A 22,603-nucleotide genomic window follows, 5' to 3' on the forward strand; every position below is an offset into this window, starting at 1 on the left:
AGCAGGGCTGAAGCAAGAAAACCCTAAAACATACAGGCCAGTGTGCCATGAGGACCAGGGTTGGGAAACACTGCACTATGGAGTTTCTGTGAACCCTGAACTTTGGTGGAACTAAACCAGGCCTAAATACATGCTGGAGGTACTAGTTCTCTGCTGACTGGGGATCGCCTTGGGGTTCCCCCAAAGAAGCTGGGCTAAATGGCATGGCAGAGGGAAGTCTGACTCTCTCTGCTAAGGCTGCTGCTTCCGCAATCCAACTTTAGATAAGTGGAAGATAATAAATGTTAGACAATCACTTAACCTAGTATATTTTTTGCAAAAGACAAAAATCTGTGTTTTCTCAGAAATTTGTTTTTTTTTTTAATCCTTTTTCTTCATTTGTGCTCTAGTGACTAGTTCCTCGATTTGCCCTGGTGCATCACATTTTAATTGAAAAACATCAAAAACGGCACGTGACTTTGACCAGACAGTATGCATCTATGTTTAGAAGAAAAAAAGTTCTTCATGTCTTTAAAAGTAATTTTGTTAGAACGTTTTTTGTCAAACTGCGATGATAAACTTGGACCTAAACTAAACATGAACCTCAATCTCCACACAGGACTCTCTTCTCCATCAATCTTCCAATCAAATCTAATCAGAATTTGTGAAGGAATCATTTTGTCTGTAAATGTGTTAACTGTGGAATCGTTCAACTAATTTCTTTATGACAGTCTTAACTTTTTTATGTTTTGCAATGAATGTTATGTAATCTCTGTGTATTGCTGCCAGTCTTGGCCAGGATTCTTGTGTAAAAGAGATTTTTAATCTCAATGAGAAAGTTAATAATAATAATAATAATAATAATAATAATAATAATAATAATAATAATAATAACTCCAATATTTTAGTAGGGTGTTGTTAGTTTTTGCAGTCTTTTTTTGCAGGGACTATTTCAAAGAACATCAATAGTTTTCTCAGTCTGTTGTGCTGAAAACATCATCAGTTTCCACCTTTTCACAGCCATGAAAACAGTTTTACTCCCTTAAATAATGAGCCCCAATTTGCTAAGCCTCACTGTGATGAGACTGACGAATGAATGAAATTCTTGCCTCTCATAATGATGGTCTTGACTTTAGCTGGAGTTAGCTTGGAGAAGTTTTGTGTTAGTAGGACACAAAGCAAACAAAAAGTAAGTCAGTATTTATCTTAGCCTCTGGCCCCTGGACCAATTACAATGAATAAAGGCGAGCAGCCCATGTCTCTGCTCTGGGAATATGAAGGCATTTGGCTCTGGACTCCAGGGGCGGTTTGGCTTTGCCCCGTCACCCCAAACCCCCAACTCACCATCAGAAAGAGGGTTGTTAATTTGTTGCGCTTGACCCCGGGCTTTGTGCCTGATGTGTATCTAGTTTGTAAAAAGTGCTTTTATCTGGTTTCTAAATATGTCTGGGCTCACAGGGTTATGATGCTTTTATATTGGTCAGGGAGGGAGACAATGGTCAAAGGGTACAAGGGCTGACCCCATACCCCCCACCCCACACTCCCTCTCTCTGGTTCACTCCCGAGCCTCCTCTCCCTTGCTCCGTCGGCCCTTTACACACCGATATGCATGATCAAACATTAGCATGCACACAATCATGCACTTTCTCTCTCACAGATTCACACACACATATGCTAGGACCCCGTTGTTCCATCTTCACCCCCTGTGGTCCTTTTGGCTTCTGTTCGTGTCTTCTGTGTGTAGGGTCACCAGGACATTCCTCAGTCAGCCCCTTGGCTGTGTTCATCCAGCTGGAACCAACTGGGATCCAACACCAACCATCCACACCAGCCACACAACACAAATCATCTGCAACCATGATGGTTTCCAAGACTGTTGGTAATTTTCACAACACACCGCTTTGCAATGTGAACATCAAGAACATTATTCCAATGTTCGGACTTTTACATTAGAACACGAACAGAGCCAAAAATAATATATTAAGTCCAGTTCCATTTTAGGTGGAGAATCACAGATGTGCTTGATTGGGTTCTAAAAAAAGCTCCAGGTTAAAACTAAAATTTATTACAGGATGTATATAAATTGTGACGCAATGCATTCTTGAAAATCCAATTACAGGGCAGAATTCAGGACAAAAATACTGTTTGCAAGGGCAAAAAGCATTAACTTTTGGGGAAGAACAAATTTTAGACCTTTGCTAAGGTAGATAAGATCGGGGGATAAGATCGACCGATCTCCCAAAATTAAGGAAAATGGCGTCCATAAATCGGCTGGCTGATAAATCGGTGCACCCCTAACTTACATCTTGCTCAAATTTCCACTGTAACCCAAAGAAGCTTCACGAAAAAATTGAAGCAAAGTTCCATAACTGTAAAGGAAATACCCTCCAAAAATGATCTAATAATATCAAACCACTCTTCAAAAATAAATAAATAAATAAATAAATACATCTATTGTAGTGTAAACAAAACTTCAACAAGATGTAACAGCTGTGCGGCAAAATATGTCAACTTATAAATGCATAGCGCTTATACTTGAAAATTACAAATTTTAACTGTAGGCCTTCAGCTAAAAATAAATGTTTTAACCATCCATTTATCTTGACAGACATTTTAAAAAATCTGTATTTCTTCCTCTTTCTCCTCCTTCTACTATGTCCTCTTCTCTCTTCCTCTTCTTCCTCCTTGTCTTCTTGTATCCTCCACTTCCTACAACTGTTTATCACAGTATGATAAAATAAATTAAGCTACCAAATTGACTTTAGTGAATGTAATACGTCTTAATGACCCAAACACTTTACATGCAGGCGAGTGGATAAATGAGAGGCTCCAAACTTCAGCAGTGGGCCATTACTTACTAGGAATATGAAAGCAATTTTGTTCACGGTATAAGATCAGCTCTCAGTGAGATGCGTTTAGTCCCTCTAAAAATTAAACATACACAGTAAAAACTGCTGGGTTAAAAATAACCCAATACGTAACCCAGCGCTGGGTCAAATATGGACCGACCCAACGCTGGGTTGTTTTAACCCAACTGGGTTGGGTTGAGGGTTTGACCCAGCACATTGGGTCATGGCAACTAACCAAACGTTGGGTTAAATTGACTTGTTTAAATTGGTTAAACTGACCCAAAATTGGGTTGAAATTCATAACCCAACACAAGGGTTATTGTACCACTATAGTTGGGTTAAAAAAAATTATTTTAAATTTCACTATATAAAAACAGGATTAAAAGACATATGAATTTAAAGCTTCTTTTATTTCCACATGATACATATATAGAGCCAGCAATTTCATTTACAAAAGTTACAAAACATAAGTAGTTAAATCACTTCAATTCATTTGGCTACAACTCCAGAAGTATCTGTTACTCCATATTAGAAAACATTTAATGAAAAAAAGTCTGTTTTAAAGCAAACTACAAGTAAACCTTTCAGCCATTAAACAAGGAGCATTTTTAACGACACTTTAGCATTTTGCCTGTCTCCCTGCATGAGGACATACAGGTTGTCACATTTTGTAGATGCACCACCAGGTTTGTCCCAACCTGATGGAGAGAGAAGACAGAAAATAACAGGCCATTAGTGATGAACTTATATAAACAGCAAACAATTTGAGCATGATTCAGAGATGAATGTTGACTTACAGGCTGGATATCAATGAAACCCTCTGAACTTCCAGGTTGATGGATCTGAAACTCTTCTCCCAAATGTGTAAGTAGGGAGGAGCACTGGCAGCAGCTGCAGGGCTACATCATCTTGTCTGCATGGGAAACATAAGCTTGTGTTAAAATGTTAAATGTTAACAGTTTATAAACATCTCTTGAGCTTCAATACCTTAAGGGAGAAAATTCATGTTGTTGAGAAGACGGCCGCTCCTTTCTCTTCTTGGCCATACAAAAGATCTTCGTTGAGAACAAGAGAGAGAAGCACAAAAACAGGCCTTTAGTGAATTTAAAGGTAAAGAGATACATTCTCAAAAACTAATTTCTGACTGATTCTAGTTTAACACAAAACCTCACTATTGAATGTGATGCACTTAAACAATCTGAGCATTATTCAGAGATGAAGGTTGACTTACAGGCTGGATATCAATGAAAACATCTGAATTTCCAGGTTGATGGATCTGAAACTTCTCCCAAATTAGTAAGGTGGAGCAGGAAGGGGTACTGGCAGCAGCTGCAGGACTACATCATCTTCTGTATCAAACATAAGTTAGTGTTAAAATGTTACAGTAACTAAAAAGCATGACAACATTTTAGAGAACATTTCTTCTGAGCTTCAATACCTTGAGGGAGCAGACTCATGTTCTTGGTCATGCAGAAGGTCTTCGTTGAGAACGAGGAGTTTGGGTTTCGCTTAATTCTCCTGAAGATCCTGGATGTAAAATTACAAAATCTATCAGAAAAGACAAAATCACAAATCAAACTTTAATGACTGAATTAAATCTTATAGCTGTCTCAACTGCAAATAACTTGTAATTAGCCAGCAATTTCAAATGTTCAGAGTAATTTTATGTTCCTAAAAATAAATATAGCACTTAATAAAATAAAATGACATATAATTTAATTTAGAAGTAAAACTTAACACAAACTTAGTGCTGAATAACTTTCAGCACCAACTTTAAATAAATGTATTTGTAATTAATACCGTAGTAACAATAATAATAAAATGAGCAAACATTAACATTAGATATTGTCTTAGTTTTGCTTTTAATTCGTTGCCTAAAACCAGCGGGAGTTTGAAAGCAATGTGCCGGGAGACGGTCGTTCTCTCTCGGCTTAACGAGCCGCTCCGCCCGGTCAACTGACAGAGGGCGAGACGAGCCGGCGGCTGGAGGGGAGCGATAAGTGCGAACACGTCCGAGCATGTTTGTAATTAAGCTATATGTTAATAAACCGAGCGCATAATTCAGGTTTACACAACTAATTTATCGCCTAATAACTTTGCAAAAGTTATTTTATTTTCAAAAAGCATAATATACCCACATTATTAAAGCTCTTCTCGCTCTCCTCCGCCATTACTGCTGGTGTTCGAACACGTAGCCTCAGCCCGCTAAGGATGCGCGCGCATATTGCAAAAATCAGGGGACAAACCGTCAACTACCTTTTCTTTTAAAACTAAATCGATTTTTAAAAATTTGACTATGTTAAGTTACGAACAAATATGATTGAGGTTATATTAAAAACTGAATTTAATTTACTTGACAAATTGTGCCCTTCCCCTTCATCTATTTTTTCCCCAACATCCGTATTGTAGCAACACCGAAGCTCTTTGTCAGAGGAACCTACCGTAATAAACATTTTAAATAACCATAAAAATAAATATCAAACATGTTTGAAATAAATTCAATTTATGTATAAAATTCTATAAACGTTGAAACTTTATCTTCTTTTTACTTACCATGTCTTATTTCAAAGTAGAGGAGAAGTCCGTTATGCAATGTTCACAGTCATGTTGAAAATGGAGGCTTGTGAAGAGGGGCGTGGCTTCTTCCAAGTTTCATCTTTAACCCAACCGTTTGGGTAAATCTACCCACCCAACTCCTGGCCCAACAGAAGTGTGTAAGATGTAGACTTCCGATAAATTTCTGACCCAACTCATGAGTTATGAATTTTGACCCAATATTTGGTCAAACTAACCCAACCTATGACCCAACAGCTTCAACCCAGAAATTGGGTTATGAAAATAACCCAGCATTTTTTACTGTGTATCAATGAGCAAGGGTTTTCATAAAACTGTACATTTTCATTAAAACTCAATTTATATTTAGTACTCAAGGATTCAAGGACTTTTTATTGTCATGCCACATTTGCTTGTTTGTGGTATGAAATTTGGACTCATTAAAAAATCTAACGCACAAATAAAAAATAAGCTGTGACCTATTTTGGTCACAATTTGTATTCATTTTGGCTGCAGGGAATTTCACGCTGTTCTAGTTAAATTTTTCCAGTCGGGCAAAATAAAAATAGATACTAGTTTTCAAACAGTATTACGATGTTTGGTCACCCTTACCTCCAATGAAATTCACATATGAAAACCATATACCACATGAAAAATGAACATATGCCATCTGTAGTCATCAAGGCAGATGGTGAACTAAGCAATCAGAAATCAAAAGTGCAACAGGCTGAATGGGAGGCAGGTTAGGTGTCAGGGGCACGAGATTACTGTTTTTATTCTTGCTTGACCAATAAACAAGCCTCCTGTCACCAGGTGGCAGCAGTGTTCAAATTGATCAACAGGCTGCCAGTAGAAGTAGCCTACAAAGACACACTGAGGATAAAAGCATGGATGTTTTGAGGAGACATAGAGAGAGATGGAGAAGTTTCTGACAGTGAAAACAAAAATGGCTGTAGAGGTAAAGAAAGTATGACTTTAGTTTTACTAAGAGAATTTAATTTAAAAAAATACAAGAATAAAGTCATAATCTTACGAGAGCAAAAATATTTTATTAGAGTAGTTATATTACTGGCAGAATAAAGATGCAGTTTTGCCAAAAGTTGTAACAACATTCTCACATGTATAAAAAAAAAGTTATATTAATAAGATAGATGTGACCTGCTCAGCAACTCTGGTTCTTTTTTTGAAATAAACAGCTGCCTAAACAATAGCTTCAATGTCCTGGGACTGATCATTTGATTCTGATGTGTTAAAAGATTAAGTAGTTTCTTATTTGTAAACCCAACACCAGTCACAAGATGCTGAGTATTCCTCATTTCAGTGCAGTGTGGTGCAGATTCTCATGAAATTATGATTTTATTATCACATTACTACAAATTCACTTTGGTACTTAAAACACACAAACAAAACACTTAGTCCACTCTATCATAAGCACGTTACTGTGCTCATAGAAAAAGGCCAGGAAATAGATAAAACCTACTTGCTGTGAATTCAATATTTTATGTGCTTTTCATCTCTTCTGACAAGCTAAGATGTCAGGTATAAATTCAAGCTGGGAGACTCTGCATACCTGCAACACCCAATTACCACACACCCCCCCCCCCTCAGCCAACCAGCACCAAGTCGTCGCTCCGTCTCAGCCAATCATCACTCAAGAAACCCTTCAAGAGGCCAAACAACCATCGATCCACCTGCTTCCCAGCCATGCTTCGATTAAGATAGCTGGTACATGCTCTCAGATGACCTTGTGGATTCTCCAACCCTTGTTCCCAATGACCCCTGTTCTTTGCCCCCTGGCACCTCGCGCAGGAGCACCCATTTGGCTTCTTGGTCCAGCCTTGCGCCTCCCGGCCCTCCTGAGGTACTGGGGCATCTTTCCTGGGGCTGGTCTCAAGCCCTCCCAGCTGACATCTCTCACTGTCTCCTTGCCCTATGGTGACTCTCCATCCCATCCCTCATCTTCATGGCCAGCATGGGCAAGAGGTCCCAGAAGTCCTCCCCTTCTCCAACCAAATAGTTGGAGGAGGGGAGGTGAGTGGAAGGCCACCCGCCTTCCACTCACGCCCATGAGCTGGCCCTGACCAGTCCTTACCCCACTTTGGCCAGCAATCTCTCTCCCGCTCCTGCTGCTTTGGCATGAGCCTCTGCCTCCACCTCTGTGCTCCATCACCCAGCTCTGATCCCGCCTCCTGCAGACATCCATCACCTTACAGCGGCTCTCATCTCTTCCATGAACGTCCTCCATCATCCTTCCCTGAGGTCAACCAGTGATTTGAAAACAGCGATCTGCGCCACACAAAGGGCCTCTGCATCAGGGAGTTTCTCGCAACCTTTAACTTCTATTGTGACGTTCTGTGTTCAGTCACCTGGGGTAGACTTCGGGTCGAGCTCGACTCCTACATGTCCCTCATTGCTGATCTAACCTCAAATACGGCCATTCCCTGTTCTATCAGTACCACAAGGTGTTCACCAGTAGGGCCGCTCCAGTCCTCTCCCAGTCCGGGGACTGCCTGGACTGGTTGGTCCTCAATATGGAGCTGGTTGTCAGGCTCACCGAGGTTTCTGGTTGTCACACCTGCTCCACAATCAGCCAAAAGGGGCGCTCTCTGCCACATACTGCCATTCTCCTCCTTTGACTTGGATTCTCTCTGGACAATATTTGACTGGGCCAATCAGCAAACAGAACGAAAAGTTGTGAACTATGAAGTCAATTTTCTGTGCTGTTTTAGAATGGTGCTCAACCTGCAATTTTAGGAATGGCACCAGAGGAAGTGAACAAAGCTGTTCAGCCCATGTTGGCACGCTTCCAAATATTGGTTAAAAACTGACGGCCGCCTCGTTCAGATCAGCACTTCTCTCTTCGTAGTGGAGGATGATTGTTTACAGTGCAGACAATTTCCAGAAAGCTTTTTAGCGTTGAACTGGCGTAATGCATACATCACGAGCAAATGTTAGCAATTAGGTAATATTTAAAACACTCAACACAGTCCACGCCTTCAGGAAGCGATCATTTCTCAGTGGACCCTGTGTACGAAGCATAGTGTAGGGTAAAGGCCTGGTTTATGCCAAGCTAGGTAAACCCTGCAGAGAGGGGTTTTGGAGGAATCTAGTGATGCAATGATCTGTTCAAATTAACAAATCATTTGACTAAACAAACTGGATAAAATAATTTAATTACCTGATTCGTTCATTTCTTAGTTCATCTTGGGTGAAGGGGTGAACTTCCATGTTCTGTGACTCATTAAATGTATGATAAAGATTCGCCCAATGAGAGACAGTGCCACTCCAGCACAGTTCCTGTACTGCCAATCAGAAGGCATGCTGTTCTCGCCAAATGAACGGAACAAAGTGCCTGCGCATCTGTGATCCGTTCAAGCGGCATGAATGGCACAGTATGCTGTGCTGTTGGACGTGAGCCGTTCACACTGTGACACACATAGAGCATCGTACCACAAATCACGAAGTGAGTTGTTCAGTCTTTTATTATTTTTTCTACGCTGCCTGCTTATTGTCGCTGTTATTCTTGTCTTAAAGCAGGAATAAACAGTGGTGTAGTGTACATTTTTGTAGTACACTGTGCTTTGAAACAAAAGTAAACCAGTTAGTGCAATGTAATAAACACTTTATTTAGACTTTTAACCATATTTAATAATGCAACATTTCTGATACTTGTATTTGACTGTAACAAACTTTGTACAATAGGTGGCTTTATATTAAAGACATGTGGTACAATTTATAACAAACAATTTTTGTCTGCATTTCTTTTACAGTATGTTCCACAATTTCTGTGGAGCTTTTCGTTGAGTGGAGACCAGTGCCCACGTTGACAACAATTTCTCTTGAACGTCAGTGAGATGATCAAGATCAGTAAAATGTCTATTCATCTTGGAATATAGTATGCTGTTCCAAATACAACATCTGTCTCATCTGTCTCAGCTGTATCTCACAGTGTCATGTAGAGCTTTATCCGTACTCCAGTTTGTCAGCCCTTTACATCTCATGCTGCCGAATCTTGGTCCGGAGTGAAGATAAGCTGCTTCTTTGTTCTCACTTGAGCCTGATGACTAGATCTTGAAGTAGACCCACTCCTCAGATCTGGAGATCCTCCTCTCTGCCAGGGCATCGGTTGACTTCATGGTAGTGCAAACAGCACATCCTGCAAGTACATAAAAATAATCATAGTCGTATAGTTTTTAAGTTTTCCTAATATTTCTGTTACCAATAGCATCCGCTGCTGGATCAAGTTTAATCATACGTTCATAATTCGATTCATATTTAAATTATTTACACTGTTGCTTGCATTACTACCAACTTAAACCTGAGAATGAAAATATTAGGCTTTAATATATACTATATTCCCTGCACCTTGCAATGACTGTTCTGTGTGACGAGCTACATTATAAAATGTTTGCCAAAAAGACTATATTTCACTAAACTTAATATTTGATTATCATACGTTTTGCAAATGATCAACATGTCATGTATTCATTTTGTAAAGGTATTTTTTAAAATCACATTTATTACAACTATAAATAGCTACTATAATCTGCACAGATTTATTAGATTTCCTAAGCTTCATATATACACACATTTGTTCCAATGCTTGCTGGCATTTCACTTTCTCTCCCTCCATTCTTACTAAGCATGTCTGTTTTCAAATTCTCAAGCCTGTTTCTTCTTCTACATGGTTGCAATTGCTCATACTAACAATTAATCAAATTTTTAAAAAATGTACAAAGTTTACAAGAGCACAAAGCATAACGTTTTGTTAAATATTGGAATGACGACACACTTTGACACAAGCATGCCATTTTTATATTCACATATTTATTTAATGTTTGTCCGATATACTTCCACTCATTAAAAATGTTACTATGAAATGTTACTGCAAATACCTGAACTGCACAATGACATGCAGTTGCTGATTGGGCTAGCTTCAGCTAACATGTTTACTAGCTACTTCTACTTACCAGAGGTAAAGTCGACATCGGCCTCATAGTTTCGGCCGTCAAACTGGCAGATTCTTCTAAGCCGCCCCTGTGAATTCAGGGGTTTATCAAGGGCAGCTTGTTTTCTCATCGTTTTCGATCTGTTGCTGTAAGCATTGCACTGGGACAGGACGAACAATAAATTGCTTATCATTCATAGACATTAAAATAATTACCCGGAAAACACTGCAGGACGGTGAAGTTTTAATTCAAGCAAAATCAAATTTTGATAAATGTGCAGAAAACATTAACAAATCTTTTTCAAAAGAAATGTCAGTGATGCCGAAGATAAAAATTTACTGAAGATGCTACAAGATAAAATTGTTTATCAATATTTGAACATGACAGCAGAGGTGGAAAGAGTACAAAAAAATTAGGCTACTCAAGTAAAACTGCTGTCATGTTTTATTTAAATTTGCACTTAAATACAAGTTACTAACATTAAAAACGAGTACCTCTTTAAAATGTTACTTTAGTTACTTTGTGATGAGCAAAACAAAGTTCTGCTCATCACAAAGGAAATGAGAACATAATGTTCTAATTTTTTTTAATCTAAAGGACCACATTTATAAATAAAAAAGCAACACAAAATATTGTGTATTTTTAATGGGACATTCATTTCCAACATCTTATGTCAGCTGAGTTTATCCCTCCTATCTAATAGTTTTAAATAATCGATTCCAAACTAATCACCTGATTTTGTGTTTTCAAATTTAGTCAATACACGTCATAATCACAAGTACTTAATAAAACTGACATTTACTTTTGTGGTTAAAATATTATTCAAGTTCACAATGCATCATACAGCTGATGCTTGTACTTACAGTTAAACTGATGCATTAAATTCAGCAAAGGGTTTTATTTTTCTCACAAGTTAACCTGAGCTAAACTTGATGGGTTTTTCTTGCTCCTCTGTCTTCCAATTGATGCCACACCATTTAATACAAACCCAGCTGAAAGATCAATGCCGGTTTTTCTTATGTTTTATCTTTACTCATTAATGGATATGATTTCAAATGCAACTGAGTAGCTCTACTCAAAACAAATTCAAGTAAAAGTAAAAATTCAGGTTTTGTAAAGGTGCAACATAGACAAATTGGAATTACAGCAATACGAGTAAATGTAAGTAATACTTTCCACCCTCTGTGCCAGAGCCAAAATATAAAATATATATATTTCTTCCACATTGTGAAGCTCTTCTACAGTACAGTAAAATAGTTATGCTTTTATTTGTTTTGGTTTGCACAATGAGCCACTGACGATTTTCGTCATAGTACCCGGCAAGAATTTCAAACTCCTTTCGCCCCTGCTGATAACCCAGCGGACTCGTGTTTCTGTGATGAGCTCTAACTACATAACAGGCTAAGCTAGTTGTTTAGAACAAGTTGAAACTCCACTGCAGCTGCTTGTCCACCTGTTCATTTCTCGCTAGCTAAATAGACCAAAACAGTCTTCCTGGTAAACCAAAGACCAGAGAACACCTGTATGAGGCCGAGATATAATGAAAGGTGCTCGGTTTGTGTTTGTGTTGTGATTGTGCACGAAGGCTTATGTGTGCTAAGTGTTTCTCCCACTGTGTTTATGTGTGTAGTAAGTGTGGGGCATCTGCAAGGTGTGTCTCTCTCTCTCTTTGGGAGAATGCCTGCGTGTAATGCATGTCTGGATGAAGCTATCTGTGTTTGCAAGGAATGTAAGCCATGTGTGTGTGTGAGAATGTGTGTAATGAGGGGGTTCAGAGGGAGCTGTGATTATTCTCACCTCCTGTGGTGCAGGTCCTCTGGCTCTGTGGGCCCCAGGGAAAGCGCCCTGTATTTAGCGTGTGGGAACACACATTCTGCCCCCTTATCGCTGTATTGTTGCTGCTTCGCTCTTTTCTTCTCTTTTCTTAACTAATTGAATTCTTGACTCCTGAGCCACAGGGACTGCTCAGGAGAGACCAAAGAGAAAGACATGAATTTCGGGCTTTTTCTTGCGGTTGAGTGGGACAGAGCAGTGGGGGTGAAACTGGAGTGTGTGAGGTTGGATGGTGGCAACAGCAGCAGTGGGAGTGCAGTCGGAGAAGGCTGTCTGGGTGGCTACAGTGGCGTCACCCTATGCTTACTAGAGGTCAAAGGTCTTCCCCCCCTGGTAGCGGTGAGAAAGTACTGAATTGGGGACGGTTTATCCAACAATCTTGTCCTGTTTTTGGAACGTTTCAAAGGCCCTTTTAGTCCATGCGACAACTTTGTAGTTGTGCTTGAGGAATTCTTGACAAATCAAGGATAACCCCTTTGGCTGATCTCACCTCTCTTCAGGGTAGCTTCTCTCTTAACTGCCTTCTGCCACCCAAGCCCCCTTTCTTTACATTTATATTAAAGGAGTGTTGTCCCCTAAAGGTAATGCCTGCTTTGTACCAGGTTACCAACCTTGACTGACAGGTAAAGGACAAAGGGAATGTGCAGTCAACAGCGACAAATTGGTTCTTGACAAATGACCATCAAAAGCGTCTCTTGAAGAATTTTTTTAAATTTGTATGTGTGTGTATATATACAGTATCTACATCCACAGAAGTGATGGGCAAATCTGACTGAAACCTCAGAGAAGGAGGGTGGTCGCCTCTACTAAGGTTCTTCAAAGTACGGAAATGTGGATAACATTTTCATACCTTACCAGAGTTGTGGCGTTACCATAGCATCGCAGCCTAGCACAACACCCAGGACACCCGTTTGAAGTGACACAACCAGTAGCCCCTGATACCCCACAGATCATAAATGCACTGGCCGAAGCCCCAACACCTACCAAACCAAACAGACATCCGCGAGATGTATGTATGTTTTTTCAGAATGTGAAGGCATCATGGATGAATTTTCTATTGCACTGTTAGATAATTTCTCCGTTACCCTTGGCTTTAGCCTGTGTCTACCAGGACGTCTCAGAAGTCACTGGACTGCTCCCAGTTTGACCAGTAGACTGAACCCTGCCTGTGCCCTGTGTTGGCAGTATAATATAAATAAATCTGTATTTTAATGACCACTTTTTTCTTTCACTCTGTGTAGTTTTAAGTTAAATATCTCTATCTGAAGTGTTCGGGCATTAAGAGAATTTCTGTAATGAAATAAATAGTTTAGTCTAGTAGACATTTTTTCACACATTGTCTATGCTGTCCGTAGCAGAGTTGACATATCATACTATAATAAATATTTTTTTCCTGAAAAAAAGTAAGAAAAGTATGTAGCCAATGTTTGACAATGACTGATTTATCAAAGTTTATTGTCTTCACAATAAAATATCTAAAAATTAAAAGGAAATTACGTTTTTTCTTCCTTCATATCTAATGTAAATTAAATTATGGAATTGTGTAAATATGTTCATGAATACACTCCTGTGTGTGTGTGTGTGTGTGCGTGTGTGTGTGTCTTCATCAATGTCAATATAAAAATGACTGATCAGAATCAGCTGACAAATATAAACATTGTGCTCTTTAAACAATTAAATAATCATATCAAAAAATTAAAAACGTTGTCTTCAGTGCTTTCTTTAATTCCCAAATATATTAGTGTGACAGAATGTGTCACTGACAGGCACTGACTTAAAGTACTGTGTACAACAACGCTTTACAATGTTCTGTCCATTTATTTCTGCCAGTATTTGCTTACTGACAGATACTCCACATTCAATATGGCGGATGCTGTGACGTATTGCAGCAATGGGCCGATCCAGGAATGACGCTGTGAGATTCAACCTATCGCACTAGAGACCCATCATAGCGGCGCCTGTCGCTAGAGGAAAACTAACACTAAGATAAAGAAAGAGGGGAAAAACAGAGGTGAACAATCTACTGTTGTACCCTGCAGATCCCCACTTGTCACCAAGTAATCTAAACGTGGACAAAAAAAGCCATGGACCAAGGCCACTGATCGGCTCGGTTTACTTTCCAATGCATCAGCGAACTTCAACGGGGGTGGCAGTTCTGTACCAGCCTTGGCATTTTAATGCCACAACAATGATTCTTATTAGACCTTGAGATGATATCAAGTGTAACAACAGAACATGGGATGGAATTAGACGTGGGATGACATGGGTGACCAGCAGATGGGTTGTTATGCCTTACATTATCGAGCGGATCATCCACTCACTGTTTAATGTCAACTAATCCACAAGATTGGATCATCAAAGAAAACAAAATGCCGGGGTGAGGTGACTCAAAACATGAGAAAGTGTGTATGAAGGAACTGACTTCCTTTAAGGCTGCAGAATATAACTTTTATGAAAAATATGTTGTTGTTTTTTACACATTTAGGGTGATGATGGTGATGCAGGTGTTTGCCCTGCAGAGGGTTGCCACTTTGGTTCCCAGTCCACCCACCTCTGTCATGTCCTTAGGCCTTGTGTTGGTAGTGGTCAGGAGGGTCAGTGACACAAAATGACAGCCTCACTTTAAACTACAATCCCTCACTATGCTCAAGAGATCTCCACCACCACTTGGCTGGACCTCTGCTGAATTAGGCTAGTCACTTTAAAGGAAGTGAATATTTATGCAGTTATCTATTGTATGGTAAATATTACTTGGCATTATTTTGTAGAAATCAATTTTTTACTTCCACTGCAAAGGGTTTATTTTTTATTTTTTTGTAAAAAATCCAAATTATGTTGCTTATATTTGATTCATAAAAGTCGTAAAAGGGTAAAGCACCTAGGGTACATCTATAGGACGTGTAATTTAGTCTTTAGTAAATGATCTATAAGGCATAAGGTTATATGCTTCTAAAACGTTCTAAACTAAGCTCAGCAAATTATCTTAAGAAAGTACTTACCTCTGAGTGGGACTAATCGCAACAGACCAAACTCTGTCAAACATGGGAATCGTTCCTAAGGGGGAGCTGGAGGTCAAAGTCCACATCTAGAGAAACAAATGTCACCAGTAACAATATTTTTAACGCATGCTTAGGTCAGAATCAGAATTCATTTCAATGCCATTGTGCACATATAAAGCACAACGAAATGTAAAAAAAAAAATGCAACTCTCAAAACACAGAACACCTGGGATGTTAAAATAAGTAAATAAATAAATATCAAGTTTTAGATGGATTAGCTGTGTTCATGGCAACAAGAGCTCTTGGGTATAAACTGTTTTGTAGTCCTTTTGTCCTTGACTTTATTGCCCTGAAACACCTCCCTGAGGGCAGGAGTTTGAAGCGGTGGTGGCCGGGCTGTGAGCGGTCCTTGATGATGCTACTGGCTCTCTGGAGGCAGCAGGTCCTGTAGATATCCTCCAGAAATGGAAGAAATGGAAGAGGGCAGCCAATCAATATCTGGGCAGAATCTCTGGAGCTGCTTCCTCTCTGCCGCTGTGCAGCTTCAGAACCACAGCGAGATCCTCAACACCGACTCCACAGGGCAGCAACAGAGGGCCACCAAGAGCTCAGGTCTTAGATTGTTCCTCCTGAGAATCCTCAGGAAGGACAGTCTCTGTTGTGCCTCCTTCAGGACTGAAGTGGAGTTAGCGTTCCAGGGCAGGTCTTCTCTCAAGCAAACTTGAAATTTAGCACCATCTCCACCCTCTCCCCATTTATAATGCTGGGTTGAATGTCTGGTTTACTTCTCCTAAAGTCAACAATCAGTTCCTTGGACTTGGAGATGTTCAAGCGGAGGTTGTTGGTGGTGAACCAGATAGACAGTCGTCCCACTTGAACTCTGTATGTGGCCTCATCTCCTCTAGAGATGAGCCCCACCACCGTAGGGCAAACTTTATGATGGTATTGTTTGGGTGGGTGGGGCTACAATGTAGAGGGGCTTTAGCACACAGTCTTGTGGACAGCCGGTCCTGGTGCTCAGTGCTGAGGACAGGTGGGATCCTACTCTCACCCTCTGGATCAGGAAGACTATGATCCAGCAGCAGATGTTATGGGGGAGACTCAGGTCAGGTGTAGTTCGTCTTGGCCTCTCTGATGCCTCTCTTCAGAGAGCCTCGGGCGCATGAATGTCCATGAGAAGCCCGGTGTGTGGGCTATGTCCGGCGGTATGTTGTGCATCTGTATAAAGTCCTCGATTACGCACCATTCGCTCCGTAATCCATTTTGGAAAAGATCTGATCGGTTGTACATGATCCTAGCCATATTAATAAAAAAATAGAGCCTTAAAAATCAGTGACAATGAGAGGAACTCCGAGCTGCTGCGTCTTTGCGTTCCGCCATGGAAACTCTAACTTTAATAAGATGGTAGAAAGAAGGAAACGCAGAATTTGTGGTTTACAGAATTAAAAGATGTAACAAAAAATATTATCCTTACTCTGTGTTATACCAGAGCTTAAAAAGAGATAAATTTAAAAAAACCTGAAATTTATCAAAATTCTTTACTTAGGAGACAATAAGTCAGTATTTAATTTATCATTATCAACAACTAATTGATAGACGTTCTTACTCGAGCTGTTCGGTCTCTTGATCCACTGATGATGAGTCCGTTTTTAGAGTCCAGGCAGTTCACTTCCTGGCTATGACCCATAAGCCCCAGTGACAAGTTACGTCTTCTGCTGTGGACCAAGATCCGTCCGTCACTGACAAAACAAGACAAAATAGCTCTTTAGGCATTTCACTGCTTATAATAGATGGGTCTAAAATTAAAACTGGGATGGCCAAGTCAAGTCTGCAAGAGCCACCATCCTGCAGTTTTAAATGCATCCCTGCTCCAACACATCTTTATCAAATGGCTGAATTTCTTCATCACCAGTCATCAAGCTCTGCAGAGGCCTGGCAATGAGCCATCCTTTTGATTCAGGTGTGCTAACGAAGGGATGCATAAGGTTGCAAGATACCAGTTTTCCAGGACCGAATCTGGGCACCCCTGATCCAAATGGTTTAAGCCTTTCTGACTCCAGCAAATAGCTGGAGTCAGAAATCTTTTTTTTTTTTTACACATTAAAGAATTTCACCAGAAATACTTTGTGTTTACTGTGACAAAAGCTTTCTCACTTGTTGGAACACGCTCACTTGTCGGTGTAGACAAGTGCAGTAAATATCAAAACTTATTTTAGCTTTACGATTCAAGTAATCATTTGTAAATAAACCTTTAAAACATATTTTACAGCATTTGTTTTGCCATAAAAAACAAGCAAAAAAAAAAAAAATCCCCTAAGAGTTCTTCTGCATAAGGATAATCCAGGGGAATTCTGTGTAATGCAACAAATGTCTCACCTTCATTTGGTTTGGTTCAGTTTCACACTGCACTTATGACAGAAGATCATCTGCCTAATATGAACCATCAACAGGTTGCTCTGACAGTGAGGCAAGTGCAGTGGGTCAGAAGAAGACAATAGAGCATGAGATAGTCTAACCTGCTGCTGTGACCATTTAGAAGTTTGAAGATTATAACATTTTAACATGTGTTTGACTATGCTTAAAATAACATCCAGAACACCAGTGGTTTAAAGTTTAAACCATTAATGGCTGTATATCTTGGCAGAAGGACGCCAAGAGCTTATTGGTGGCTATACAAAGTATGCAGTTTCTCTTTCACTAAAGAATATTTATTCAAATATTTGAAGGAGAAGGATCACAACAAATTGAAACTTGTGAAGGTGTATGTTGGTTAATGATTACAAGACCAATACCAGACCTTCTGAGACCAAGGCAGACGCCGAATGTTTAGAACTTCAAAAAAAAAAAACATCATTTCTGGGCATTGCTTTTTGTACGCAACAAAATACAAAAATTGATGGAAAACAGTTAACTACTCAATCAAAACTACTTATTGGTTTATATTATAAACCAATAAGTAGTTTATATTACTCACAACAAACTAATATTTAAGTTACTAAATGCAGCCACATATTGATACGTGCTCTCTAAAATGAACTATTCAGCTTACGTTGCACAATAGTTGCATGATAAATTTAAAAAGGTCTGTCATGTATGGCCCTCTCTTACACACAACCCATAAGCCATGGTGCTGTCCAGCTGGGAAACTGTAAAGCCAACATTACAGAAGAAAACGTCTAAGAATAATATGTAGTAGTTCAGATAAAACCAGTTACATAATGACCATGTCAAGAGGACTTTGTCAAAAAAAAAAAACAACAAAACATGACTTTAAAGAGGCCATGTAGAGAAAGAATTACCTTCCTGCACTGATCAGGTGAGAGTCTGTGAGGACAAAGCGACAGACATCGCCCTTGTGCCCCGAATAATTTTCCGGTATTCGCTGGAGCCTCCTGGAGTCATGGTTCAGAGAGTAGGCTCCGATTTTAGCAGCCTGAGACAAGTACAGCACATCGCCGTCCAACTGCAACCAAGGCAACAGTCTAATAGCAAGATAGGAAAAGGTAAAAAGAATAATTTATGTGGAAAATAAAAGGAGAAAAATACTTTTAGCTAGCTTTTTTTTTTCCAGAGAGGAAGCTATTCACAGGAAGCACCTGCAAAAGGGAGGATTCTACAAGATTTTATATGTGGAAAAATACAATTACTCTCCCATCAGGTACATTACAGGGAAATACAATGAAACTAAGTGTCTTTGTGTTGCGAAGAAAAATATAGCAAGCTTTGCCGAGTAAAAGCAAATGATTGACGTACTTTGTCTTCCATTTGAGAAGAGTCCACTTTTTACAAAATCCATGATACCAGTTCTGAGCTGTTTTCACTCGTTCCTTCAGAGGGATGTTAGGATATCTGCAAAGACCGAAACAACTGAACATCAATTCATTTTCCTAAAAGGTTGAAAGTTGTAGCGCCAAATGGTTGTATTGCATGGTTATGTTTTTGTATTTGTAAAATATACAGCTTACTGCAAAAGCATTCATCGCCATATTACGTTTTCACATATTGTCACATTGGATCCAACTTTAAACTGTGTTTTGCTTTGTTTTATTTTACAATGCATATATTTTTTTTACAAATAAAAATTGGAAATGTGTGGCATGCATTTGTATTCAACCCCTTTTACTCTTACAACCCTAAATAATATTCATCAGTACAAAATGCTCTCTGAAATTACCTAGCGATGAATCTGTGTATAATATATAGAATCAGAGTCTAACTGCACCTATGCTGTTTCTGGCCTCAGACGTTCCTTAGAAAACATTAGGAAGCAAGCAGCATCATGTAGGCCACAGCCGACAGGTCAGGAAAAACCTTGTGGAGAAGCTTAAAGCTGGTTTAGGTTTTAGAAAAATAAAAATCTTTTCAAGCTTTAAACATTTCACAGAGCTCTGCTCAATCCATCATCTGGAAAGAGAATGAATAATAGTCAGGTTTGTTCATAACTTTCTTGATTTTAAGAAGAATCCTTCTTTGCATCATCATCTCTACAGGTTCCACATTCGTCCCCAGAACAGAACCAGAACCTTCTTTATCAAGCTGCTGAGCCTTTTAAGGTCTCTGGTTTTGACGCTCCTGCATCTCTAGATATTCTGAACTGGACGAGACAGCAAAAGAATCCACAAAATATTGACCGGATGAAATGTCTTTTGCAGTTTTATTTGTATAATGTTTTGTTTCATTTTCCTTTGCACTCTGTATTGATCAAACAAAATCTTACTAGGTTTGTGGTTCTGATGTGTCAAAAGTATGAATTCTCTTACAATGCAATACAAAATGCCTCACTGCCTCATGAGTTTGGAAAAACATCTTTGTGCCTAAACAATGACAGAGGGGAAAGATATCAGTAACGGCCTTCAAGAATTATTGCTGCTCATCACCTGGGAAAGAGTATGATGTCAGTCCAAAATAATTTAAAAACCACCGTCCAGTTGAGTGCTAAATGTTTCAGAGAGGCACAAATGGGTCAGAACTCTATTGGTGGATTTGAGTGGGACACTTTTAGCATAGGCGGGGACACAAAGAACCTCATGGGTCTCCTCAAACGCACTACAACAGAGTAACCTAGAGCCATCTATTGCTGAAAGTGGCCTTTTTGACTGCTGGCCATTTTTTTTAATGTATGTTTCATACAGAACTACAGTGGTGGGATGTTTTATACAGATCAAGCATCAATTTATAACCACCAGCAGGATTTTTTTTATACCCACATTGATAACTGATGAAAGTCACCTTTAGGAACATACTGATATTTGAAACTGGGGTTGATATCAACATGATATCATGATGATATCAATAATGCTGCTGTGGTCGATAACCAATATTTCTCGATATTATATAAATGATATAAATATTTCTCTACCTTTTCAACATCTTTAAAATTTTAAAAGAAACAGATAGTAACAAATGAAAATAAATACTGGTTGTTGGTATCAATCTAGTTTTACTTATTTGACCGATACGATATGGTTTACATATGACTAATATCGGCCGATACCGATGTTAGTACTGATATATTGTGCAATCAAAGTCATTTTCTATATCCTAGTCTGCTGTAAGGAAACATGGAATCTGAATATTATCTGCAAGCAAGAGGTCACTTAGTTACTTTTAGTTTGATCAAGGAATATAATTTTTAAATTTATTTAATTGCCCCAAACAAGAACCAAAATAAAAAGGAAAGAGTGTAATAGAACTTGATAGCAATAATAACAGTAGTACACAATTGAATTCAAAGTTATTCAGCATTTTATGATAATTCATCTGTATAACTGATAAAGACAATTATGGCATCGTTTAAGTTGATGGGACTGATATTTACTACTTACTGCTTGTTTACAGAGGAGAGCTGGATAGAGGAGGGAATGAAAACTGGGGAATGGATGGCAGAATTGGCCCGTTGATTTGGTGGGACGTGGTAGTAATGCTTAGTGGACCGTGAAAGTTAGGGTTATGGCCCGTTTCCCTCAACTTAACCAGAAAATTAAACCCATTTCATTTCTCTGGGGGTTTTACAGTTAAAGCAGTCTTCTCTGCAACTGAATGACAAAGCTGTGATAAAAAAAAAAAAAAAAAAAAGATCAAACAAGCGAACAAGAACCTTCACCGAGGGTCTCCAAAATATTGATCAGGGGTCCTAGCATTACATGTTGGTAGATTCACACACTTGAATTGTGTGTGTGTATTGTAAGGTTCTACTTCTGTTGTCAGCATCTGCAGACAAGAAGCCCCACGTGTCGTGTTGACAGCTGACATGTGTCCTATGTCTGCAGATATTTCTCATTAGCTTCACCCGTGTTGTTTCTGTACTCTCGCGGTTCTGTACAGAACGGAGGAATAGCCTCACTGGTCCAGTTAAAGCTGTGTCTACGAAGAATAAGAATGACTGCGCGGCAGTGAATGTAACCCCGGCAACCGAAGGAAAATAAAAGCAGCTGTTTTTCTCAGCTGTCTCCTTACATGTCCGTCCCGTTCCAGATTATCCCGCTGTTTAAACAGCCTTTTGCAATCCTCCTCCACACAGCGTCCCGGTTTACAAAGCGATTCATGCTTTTACAAACTTGAGAAAGACGACAAAGAGATGTGCGGTCCAAATGAAACAAGATGTGGTAGAGCACGTCCTCGGGGAGCTGGGTGAACAGCATTGCAGCGAGACACCGAGCAAAACACCGGCCATGATCCACACAGCAGAACGTCCGGGTAAACAGGAAGATGTAGCTATAGCGGCGGCGTGACGTCATGACGCACGCTCACCTTCAGAGAGCCGTACAAACTGGGATCCATGAAGATAAAGCCTTTCAACATGAACACCGGTCCAAGATTACACTGAGCCCTGAGCAGCGGTGTCTAGTGAAGGTTCTATGGGGTTCCATTTGTGTCAAAAATAAGTAGAAGTCATATGTGTAGATGTGTCGTTGCTATGTGTCGTGTCAGCCATGTTTGGTATTTAGCTTTTAAATACAGATTTAGTAAAGTCAGGAAGGAGAGTTTTTTGAAATTAAGCCCATTGGCGCAAATTCAATCAGGTAGACAATTCCCAGTCTCACCTGGATCATCCATTCGCTGTAGAGATGAAAAACAGGTGGGAAGGGAAGCAGAGTGCCAGGTAAAAATGGGGGAGACAAAACAACACAGGTAAGAGCTGAGGAAGGGAGAACATAGAGCTTTAAAGGGAAAACCTACAGTTGACAAACAGGAAAGGGACGCTAATGTTAGGTAACTCAGAGACCTAACACATAGGAATAAACTAAAACCACATTAAATAATAAACAAATGTTCAAAACTATAAACCCAAATGAAACTAAAAGTCCAAACACAGATCATGCTTCAAGACCCAACTTACCACACAGTCCAAATGGATACAGCTCAGTTTATTTTAATAATATGATGCTGCTCATGAAATGTTGTAGTAGCAGATTTATGCTTTTGCAGATATTTAACATTA

General features: G+C 39.4%; 1 protein-coding gene and 2 long non-coding RNA genes across 7 annotated transcripts in view; all 3 read right to left on the reverse strand.

Moving 5' to 3' along the window:
• Positions 1 to 21,914, reverse strand: part of fbxw4 (F-box and WD repeat domain containing 4) — a 37,783-nt gene extending 15,869 nt beyond the window's left edge. For both annotated transcript variants that reach the window (XM_014984882.2, XM_014984881.2), the window contains exons 1-5: positions 21,619 to 21,914; positions 18,916 to 19,011; positions 18,462 to 18,644; positions 16,769 to 16,901; positions 15,163 to 15,248 (exon numbers count right to left, since the gene is read on the reverse strand). In XM_014984882.2, the coding sequence (XP_014840368.2) occupies positions 15,163 to 15,248; positions 16,769 to 16,901; positions 18,462 to 18,644; positions 18,916 to 19,011; positions 21,619 to 21,899 (779 nt within the window). In that variant the 5' untranslated portion in view covers positions 21,900 to 21,914. The remainder of the gene's footprint in view (positions 1 to 15,162; positions 15,249 to 16,768; positions 16,902 to 18,461; positions 18,645 to 18,915; positions 19,012 to 21,618) is intronic.
• Positions 3,220 to 5,529, reverse strand: LOC148155275 (uncharacterized). Of its 4 annotated transcripts, none has more exons than XR_015765471.1 (6): positions 5,382 to 5,529; positions 4,267 to 4,355; positions 4,060 to 4,177; positions 3,816 to 3,883; positions 3,626 to 3,741; positions 3,220 to 3,526 (listed from the first exon to the last, which is right to left on the reverse strand). It is a non-coding gene; the product is annotated as an uncharacterized LOC148155275 (long non-coding RNA). The 4 variants fall into 4 exon arrangements; XR_015765469.1 differs by lacking the exon at positions 5,382 to 5,529 and adding an exon at positions 4,967 to 5,365 and having other exon boundaries at positions 4,267 to 4,376; XR_015765470.1 differs by lacking the exon at positions 5,382 to 5,529 and adding an exon at positions 4,967 to 5,364.
• On the reverse strand, positions 8,987 to 15,156 carry LOC106916530 (uncharacterized). The gene is made up of 2 exons (XR_001418003.2): positions 10,352 to 15,156; positions 8,987 to 9,537 (listed from the first exon to the last, which is right to left on the reverse strand). It is a non-coding gene; the product is annotated as an uncharacterized LOC106916530 (long non-coding RNA).
• Positions 21,915 to 22,603: the final 689 nt, after the last annotated feature.

This window comes from Poecilia mexicana, unplaced genomic scaffold (assembly GCF_051168715.1).
Source record: "Poecilia mexicana isolate PSO_F unplaced genomic scaffold, ASM5116871v1 scaffold_15, whole genome shotgun sequence".
NCBI lineage: Eukaryota > Metazoa > Chordata > Actinopteri > Cyprinodontiformes > Poeciliidae > Poecilia > Poecilia mexicana.